This window comes from Gavialis gangeticus, unplaced genomic scaffold (genome assembly GCF_001723915.1).
Source record: "Gavialis gangeticus isolate Ggan-Ray unplaced genomic scaffold, GavGan_comp1, whole genome shotgun sequence".
In the NCBI taxonomy this organism is placed as follows: Eukaryota; Metazoa; Chordata; order Crocodylia; family Gavialidae; genus Gavialis; species Gavialis gangeticus.
This window is the reverse complement of record NW_017729024.1, coordinates 59,127,574-59,136,844: the sequence shown is the minus strand read 5'-3', so window position 1 is coordinate 59,136,844 and position 9,271 is coordinate 59,127,574. Positions and strand designations below refer to the sequence as shown.

Genomic DNA, 9,271 nt, shown 5'->3' with positions numbered 1-9,271 from the left:
AACTCCTTCAGAGCCTGGGATAGAGGGCATTCAAGTGTGTGAGGTCAAAATAGAAAACAGGTGAAAGAGGCCTACTCCCTGTCATGGTTCTTTGGATTCATTCTCTCATGCAGTGCAACTGTTTGATCTGAAACCTTGGGAGGGTGAATCCCTCTTTCTGGTCGTTGTTTATAGTTGCTTTGGGCAAGGAGTAGGTGGATCTCTTACATATAACCAAAGACTCTTTGCTACAAAGGAGCCTGCCCTGTATCTGTTCCCAGAAGAAAAGCAAAGTATTAACTAATGACAACCTCATATGGTGGCTCTAAATACAGGAGCAGCTGGCTACCTCATATATCGAATAATCGGGAAATCCTGTTCCAGGAACCCTTGTCCCTTCTCTCTGTGATTGCCACTTCGGTATACTTTGTCACATCTTGAATGACTTGCGAGCTCCTCGGGGCGCATACCTCATCTGTCTCCTTGTGCTGAAGCCTGCTTGGCATGCATGTATGGATGAAAAAAAACAGGATCTTTCAAGTATTGCGTATGCCCACCTAGGTGGTAGTGATTGTTTATGGTTGCTTACTTACTATAAAATTAGTTTTTGAAGGCTTCATCACATGTCTGTGCATGTTTGCATGTGGCCTTATGCTTTTTATTATTACACATAGTTTTGTTCCATTTCTAAGATTATTGGCATGCAGTTTCTTGTTCCTATTAGAGTCTGGTCTACTACTCATGGCCTCTGGATCAGACCCTTGGTTAGCTTCCTGAAGGATAACTTCCATGCAATATAACAGATGAGTAAAAGAAAGAAAAAGAAGTGAGAGAGACTGATTCAAGAAATCACATAAGTGTATAGTTAGTCTAAGTTGGACTGAAGCTCATGCTTTAAAGCTTCCTTCAGTGTCAGTCTAAATCACTATTACAATAAATAAAAATTGGAAATCAGGTAGGCAGTAAGTAAGAAGCAAGGATTTTTAACAGCACAGGTTTCCCTCACTTTATGTTATACATGCATTCCTGGAAAATGGTGCATAACTCGAATTTGCATAAAGAAAACCCTCTTTATAATGTAACAAATAGGGCTACATTCCAAGATCTCAACTGTACTGGCCCCCAGACCCATTTCTACTACTTATACAAGACAATTTTGGTACTCACCAACAGCAGACAGTACACACAAGCACAGGGTACTGTCATAATGAGGATGGCAACTGCAGAAATGTGTTGTAGACAATGAGTGAGAAGCACAGATTCACACAGGAGACTATATTTTGGTGTACATCACTCACACAAAGCAGCTGACTGCGGGCTTCCACCACACTAATCACATAAGAATGAATTTACCTCGCATATAGCACATTTTTGGTTCGCATAAGAGCGAATTTGCACATACAGAACCTGCATAAAGCGAGGGAAACCTGTAGCCATTTTGACAGTGCAATTAGAACTTAGAATACAGGAAATATTGAGCCATTGAGTTGTATATGATAGTGAGAGATTTGCCATAAGGTAAATGTTGCTGTTTTGAAAGTACAGATTTGCTGATCTGTGCTGCCATGTACTCCTAACTTGAAGTAGTAAAGGATATAACTTTGGCCCTGATTCCCCCCTTGCTGTGGAAGGCCCTGCACCCATTATGGTACTCTGTGAAAACAGGGTCTTATTTTGCTTTGTTCCAAGTGAACAGGTTACTTAGGCTGTACTTATTCTCACCTTCCAACAGCAGGTCCTGCTTTAGTGATCATAAGGCTCAATTACATTGCAATTCATGCAGAACCCAGCATCCTGTTTGCTCCCTAGTAGAAAGAAGTACTCATTCGTCCCACTTTGCACTTCTTGCCAGTGAGTGAAATTCAGACTGGAGCAATCTGAACTGAATCCCTTTTGGTGCCCCATTTGTCAGCCACCCTGCCTGTCTGAGATATGCACTTCTAACCACAGTACACTGTAAAGAGTCCACCGTTGAGTCTCTGCAATGATGAGTCTAGGGCAGTGGGACTTGATGCCCCTTGACATTTATCTCAGGGTACATTTGGGGAAATACACTATTTTTCACAGGTAAAGTGTAATGTGACCATTGTTAGAGTTCTATTATTTATTTATTTATTTACTTCTGAAATAGGATAGTCAAGGTTAGTTTCATTCCTGTTCTTTAGGAGCATGTTTGCAGTGGTATGAGTCCCATCCCTCCCCCCCACCCTGAAGTTTATAATATTAGCACCTCTGAATAGGGAAGGGAGCTCTCTGCAAATTACTGCATTATTCTAATTTTATTTTATAAGAAGCTGTTAAGTCAGCGAATGCTTTTAAAGAGGCTACAACTCTGAAGTCTGTATTGTGTTTCCTGCAGCTAAGCCTACTTCCCAGCAACCCATCTCTGATGAGGTATTAATACAACTATGAAATGACAATCAGTCTACATGCAGGAAATAAGTCCTTTTAGAACTTTTCTTGTACATTTTGGTCAGGGTTTCTATTTTAATAGACTACTAATCAATTCAGTATGATATCAGTGCAGAGGCAGAGCATCATCCACATCTGGCTGAAAATGGAACCAAGTTATAAATCACTGACAGTTTCTGCTGAAGCAGGCTAAATCCTCTCCAGAATTTAGCAGACACTACTGAAGTTAGAGGTGAATGTCTATCCCTAATCATTTATGTGAAGGATAGAGACTGAACTCTAGCATGGCTAATGTAGCATCTGCCCACAGTCCAGAGCTGTTTTTCATCTACCACAGTTGGATGGCTCTAAATTAAATAATTCAAGTAGTTAATGATGCTTGCTGTCTTCTTGTTTGGTGCTGTTCAGTTTGTAGAGCACATTGGGATCTTCGAAGGTTTACAAATTGTATATCGGATCTGAGCTTGTTTCTATGAGCTGAAGTAAATGCAGTTGCTCCAGATGTGTGGCTATATAATTTAGAACAAGAGTGGCCAACCTGTGGCATGGGTGTCAGAAATAGCACAGGCAGCCACTCTGTGTGGCATGCAGCAGATCAGGGAGGGGACAAGCAGCACAATAATAGATACGGTAGGAAGCAGAAAGCAAAGCAGTTAATTGGGCAGGGAGCACAGGGCAGGAAACTGAAAGATGGGCAGCAGATCAGGCAGGAGAAGGGAATTGGAGAAGCATTTGGAGAAGGTGTGGGGCTAATTTGTGGCATGCCTCCTAGAAAGGTTGGCCCCTGCTGATTCAGAACATGCTCTGGCCCTTTTCCTGCATGTATATATCAGAATCACATCATCCATTAGGAGGCAAGAAGCTGCTAAAGAGTGAGGCAGCTTCTAGGACAGTTCAGAACTGAAAGTGAAGACTACTCTTTGAAACTTCAGGAGAAATTTTAGGAGCGTAGAATGTAATTACCAAAATGGCATATTGGTGGTCCCCTGTACTCATGCAGTGAGCACCTGGGAACCTTAGAATAACCCCATCAGAATGGTCTGGTCTCTGCCAGATTACATTTCTCCAACGATTCGTGCTATGTGTCCTCCAGACCTAAAGAGAAATGGAAATCAATTGCTCTTGCAGACTGTGGTCTCCTGGATTTTTTATTCTGATTTTTTTTCTTAACTGCAGGTCATTTCATGGGCAACAACACAGTGATTGATGTTTTGAGGAGAGAAGGGTATGAGGTAGAACACACTGCTGCTGGACAACCCATCAACAAGTAATATATGTATATTTTTATCATAGTTGATAAGCCATAGAAAGAGAGACATAAATAAGAGCTGTTCCATGTGGACTGTTCTCTGCTATTTCCCAATGCAATTAGTTTCCTGTGTTTTATCTTCTACAAGCTGATTTGGAAACAGAATTTGCATGATACCTGCTAAGTAGTTTTTTAACATGAATTGCAGATATTTTTTCCTGAACTTTCAGGATTTTAACCAGCCAGTTGTTATCAGGAGTAAGCTAAACGTATGCCTTCTTGGGCAAGCTATTCCAGTATAGTAGTCCATGCAAAGGCAAAACTCTGACTATGCTGGTTTACAACCCCTGTCCATCTCCCCAGCTTGACACTTCCTGTCTCACCCCCTGTGCTTCTGGGCTCCTATTTCAGTCCCTTCCTCTTCTCATGTGCTTAGCCATTTTCTCTCCTCTGGCCCTTCTTCCCTTATTTACAAGTGTGATATATTATTACTTAGCCCAAAAGCTTTCCTTTTTTTCTCAGCTGCCAACCTGTATCCCCTTTTCCTCTCTAAGATTCCCTGTACATGCAACTCTGACCTTGTTGTCTTGCTTTCTTCTCCAGCAACTGTCCTTGATCTTTTCCAAAAAGTTTTTCAGCCTCTCCACTCTGGAGTAGGCCTCTCCACACTGCCTTGTGAGCCTCTTCTTTCTAATAGATAGATATCAGGGGTAGCTGCTCTTCCTCCAGGTTCTGCTCCTTTTTAGGCTAGTATGTATTTCAATGTTAGTTGTCCTCAATAAGCGTTTCATCTTCATCCCCTCTGGTGGCTCCTCATTCTTTCCTAGCTGTGAGTATCTGTCTGGATTCTGCCCTGCTCCATGCTGTCTCTCCAAGTGATTTCATTTCCCATAATTCCAATTACCAAAGAACTTCCAACTTTAACCCCTTCCCTCTGAGACCAGTATTGATCTTCCATTGACTTGGCTGTCTCCCATGGACTTTCTGCCACTGTGTCAAATTCGACCTCCAATCTCTTGTCCTGCCTCTTCTTTCTGTTGCCTTGTCTGTGTCACTATTATCTTTGACTGGTTTGTCACCTCAAGGCCAACTCCTCCTCCCTTCTATCCCCTGCCACACACTCCTCTCCTAGCTTAGTATCTCTACAATATTTCCTTCTCTTCCCTCTTCTCACTGCTTAGATCCTTATTCATGTCTTAATCACCTTTTCCCATACTTATGTTGTTTCCCTTTTGCCCCCTTTCTTCTAACCACAAATATTTCCTTCCCTGACCAACCCAGCCCAAAGGGGCTGTCTGGGATAGGGGTTTCTTTGTGCTCTATGTGTGTATAGTGTCTGGCGCAACGCTGGAGGCGCCTACCCAGTAAGGCAATATGAATAAGTAATGACAAGATACCTTTTCTCCTGAGTGGAGCACATGATTTTCCTCCTTGAACACTTCTAGTGGCTCCCTCAGTCAAGCTTCTTATCAGATCAAATTTTCCTGTGTTTTCTGAAGAGATGTGGAAAGTGTTCTGTTAACTAGTGAGAAGGAATCACCAACACATTTACAGGCTGGGGGATGACCCTCTCAGCAGCACTGTGGCAGAAAGGGATCTCAGAGTTATAGTTGACTCCAAGATGAACATGAGTCATCAATGTGATGAAGTGATCAATAAAGCTAACTGCACTTTATCATGCATTAGCAGATGCATCACAAACAGGTCTAGGGAGATGCTACTTCCCCTTTATGCAGCACTAGTAAGGCTGCAGCTGGAGTACTGCATCCAGTTTTGGGTGCCGTACTTTAAAAGGGATGTGGATAACCTTGAGAGGGTCCAGAGGAGGGCCACTCATATGGTTGGGAGTCTGCAGGTAAGGCCCTACGAGGAGAGATTGAGGGACCTAAATCTCCTCAGTCTCCACAAGAGAAGGCTGAGTGGTGATCTTGTGGCCACCTACAAATTCACTGGGGGGGACAGCAAAGGATAGGAGATGCTCTGTTTACCAGGGCGCCCCTTGGAATAACTACAAATAATGGCCACAAACTGAGAGAGCAGATTCAAGTTAGACATCAGGAAGAACTTCTTTATGGTAAGGGTGGCCAGAATCTGGACTGGGCTTCGAAGGGAGGTGGTGCTCTTCTCTACCTTGGGGTCTTTAAGAGTCGACTGGACAAGCACCTGGCTGGGGTCATCTGACCCCAGCACTCTTTACTGCCCAGGGTCAGGGGTCAGACTCCGATGATCTGCTGAGGTCCCTTCCGACCTTGATATCTATGAATCTATGAAAGCTTCCTGCACTTGCACCTAGACCTTGTTCGTCTTGGCTTTCTCTATCCATGCATTGTCATAACTCTGTTGTTAGATAGGGGTGGGCATTTATCTTGTTGTGGACAAGCCCTCTAGATATAACTTTCTTATATACAAGCGCTGAAGTCTTAACCTTAATTCAGACAAACACTAAGTTTACCCTTAATTTAGACAGGACCTCTGTGCTTGGCCATATGACTTAAGTATCATGTAATGCTATATTTGAGTTTTTGGGGGTTTTTAAGAAAGAAACTCTTTTATGAGTTTTCTGTAGACCAGCTTCTAAGCGGCTGGGGATTGTATGCCCTACAGACTACACCACTGTGGGCTGTGCACTGCATGGGCCATACCCACATGAGCCACAGGCCCCTGGGTGGACCTCTCCCCCCCACAGCTGTACTGTGCACATGGGCACCCCAGCCTCACCTTCAGCTCCTCAGCTACGGGCTCCTCCAGCACTGTGGGCTATGCTGCCCTTCCTCCCCTCCCCGCTTGGGCCAGGGTACAGAAGTGGAAGTGGGAGGAGAGAGAGAGGGACCCCAGCTGCTGCTGCAGCTGGAGCAGTAGTGGGATGGGCAGCCAGGTGGGAGCTCGGGGCTGCAAATTAACCCTTCTCAGGCTTCATGCAGCCTGCAGATTACCAGTTAGACAGCTGTACTATAGAAGAATAAAATGTCTTGGTACATGATGGTTTCTGCTAGAAGGAGGGCTTTGGCCAGGCATTCTTTAAAACTTCTTTAGCAATTTTCTGAAATCTAGAGAGAGAGAGAGATCAAATTTCATTAAATTGCACATAGCGCTTATTTGACATGTGAACAAAAACAGAGTTCAAATCACACAGCAGAACCTTGGCCCCATGGAAATCAATGGCAAAACTCCTGTTGACCTAAATTGGGTCAGGATTTCACTCATAATATTTCAGACACCAAAAGGAAGCACAGGTTTCAAAGACTTGAAGGGCAGCTGGGCACCTGAGTCCTACTGGAAGTCAGTGAAAGCTCAGCACCCAAATAATTGCCTTTGAAGCAGCATCCCTTCTGGTCCCTGACCCAAATCAAAAGTTATAGCACTTCAGCCAGTTCATAGTCACTGCTGGAAATGAAGTCTTTTCTAGGGTCTGTGATTAACAGCTGCTGATAAAGTCAGTCAAAGAAGATGGGGGTTTAAGCCTTTGTTCAGAAGGACCTAAAAAAAATATATGTTGAAAGTTCAAGAATAGTCCTCTCATACCATTTGAAAGCAAGTTTAAAGACAGGAAATTAGTTTAAAACAGGCTGAATACAAAAGAGAAGGAAAACGTTTGAGATGATGTGGAAAATGGTTAATGTGGCATCTGAGAAGAATGGTAACAGGACACAAAGATTTTCACATCAAGTTCACTCATTTGAACTTGTTTAGGCCTGTAAATTGCCACAAGCCATTGTCAGAGGATAACCACTCTCTGTGAATGGATCTCAATACAGACCCTCATGGACATGTAACCATATCTCTAGGCCCATGGTGGCAAGCTGGACCTATGGTGGCATGGCACAGAAACATAGGTCAGAGTGGGCCTGGGGATAGAATTGCCTTTTCAGCCTCATACAGGATCCCTCCTGGCCAAGGGCAAGTCATATGGAATCATGTGTACCATGCCACAGTCTGGCCTCTGCCAATCCCATCAGTCCCTGGGTCTGTCAGCTTGGTACCTTTCATTTGCCCTACTATTACTTTATCTGCCCTATTTTTTTTTTTTTTACAAATAGTGTGATAAATGTGTAAAAGAGCTAAAATGGAATGCCACAAAACATAATATGAATCAAAAGGGGATCTTCTGTGAAAAGGCCTGCCCTCCCTGGGGCATGACAGTGTGTAGTAGCTTCATGGGTGACTGGTGCCTCCTGAGTCGGGGAGGAGCACCAGATGACCGACGGGGGGTCCTCCAGCAGCCGATCGCTGAGCCAGTGGCAAAACCAGAAGTGCACTTCTGCGGGCACTTCCAGTTTCATGGTTGGTGCTTCCAGGAGGTGCACAGCTGATCACCGGGGGTGCACATGCACCTGCATGCACCCCCTATGCGTCACAAATGCTCAACTTTGTCTTAGGGCCACCTGAAGCATCTGCTGAGATACTGTGGTTGTGCCAAGGGGACAGAGAGGGAACAAGAACTGAGCAGCACGTGTGTGTGTGTGTTCATGCTCCCATGGGGGGGAACCATCAGGGAGCAAAAATGAGCAGTGGTGAGCCAGCCCCAATGGGGCTAGATAAGGACTAGGGCATTGGAAAAGGGCAGAAACTGGAGCACAGAGGGTAGGGGTAGGGCTCTCAGTGTGTGGTGAAGGGCAGGGAGGGTAGATAAATGGCTCCAGCCCCACAGCAGAGAGCACTGAGAATAGCTATATATAGTGTCCTGAATATAATCAAGTTCCCAGTGCCTCTATTTTGAGCTTTTAAATAGTATTACTGATTTTAGGTTGAATATATATTGCATAAAATATTCATCATATAATCACAGTCATAATGAGTGCACCTCCTGCTCCCCCCCACCTCCTGCAGCTGCTGCTGCACTCAGGGAGAGTCAGCAAGTGTTACACTGTGGGGGAGGAGGGTGGACTCTGGCCCCAGGGGAGAAGGATGCTCCTGTGGACCTGAGTACCTTTGTGTTCCATTTTATCACAGGCCTGCTGCTGTTCAAAACATCTTCTGCTGATTCCCCTGCAGAAAGCACAGCAGGAAAGGCTTATGCCCTTAACTCTCTCAAGACTAGGATGCTCGTGCATTCTGGAGAGCAGACCAGGCACCTTGTCCAGGCGAACAGACCAAGCACTTTCTGCCTATTCTGCATTCACAGGAATGCTTGGATTCCTAACTCTTCTCTGTCACATTCATTGTGGTGAGCCCAGTATCCTGCCCCCTAAAGGAGGGTCAGTCCCCTTTTGGAAGAGTTGTTGTTTCAGAACAGGTCAGATAACGGTGTTTAGGGAGTGGAGAATAGTAACTAAGGGACTGCTCAGGTCACCTTAGGTCACCATAGGCAGCATTGTCTTTCAGTGGGGCTTAATGGTGGATAGGACAGGGGCTTTGTGGGCAAGCTCAGGAAGGTACCAAGGGTCACAGAAGTGATATTCAGAAGCTGCTCAAGAGGTAAACAGGTCTGGGGTGGAGATTGAAGGAGGAAAGTTTGGAGGTCAGCTGGTGTTTTGCCTTGCAATCCCAACCTTGTATCAGGTGCCCCTACCAGAGAGCTGCAGGGAAACCCGCTCTTCTGAGCTTCTCTCAACCAGGGCTCTTGAGCATCCTCCCCATTCAGTTCCTGACTTTCTTTTTTGAAACAAGGTCAGATTTTCTCCTCATTTCATA

General features: G+C 44.7%; 1 protein-coding gene across 1 annotated transcript in view; it reads left to right on the top strand.

Moving 5' to 3' along the window:
- Positions 1-9,271, top strand: part of TRABD2A (TraB domain containing 2A) — a 253,727-nt gene that overhangs the window by 230,865 nt on the left and 13,591 nt on the right. Inside the window, exon 6 of the mRNA XM_019517139.1 lies at positions 3,568-3,658. Within this exon, the coding sequence (XP_019372684.1) occupies positions 3,568-3,658 (91 nt within the window). The remainder of the gene's footprint in view (positions 1-3,567; positions 3,659-9,271) is intronic.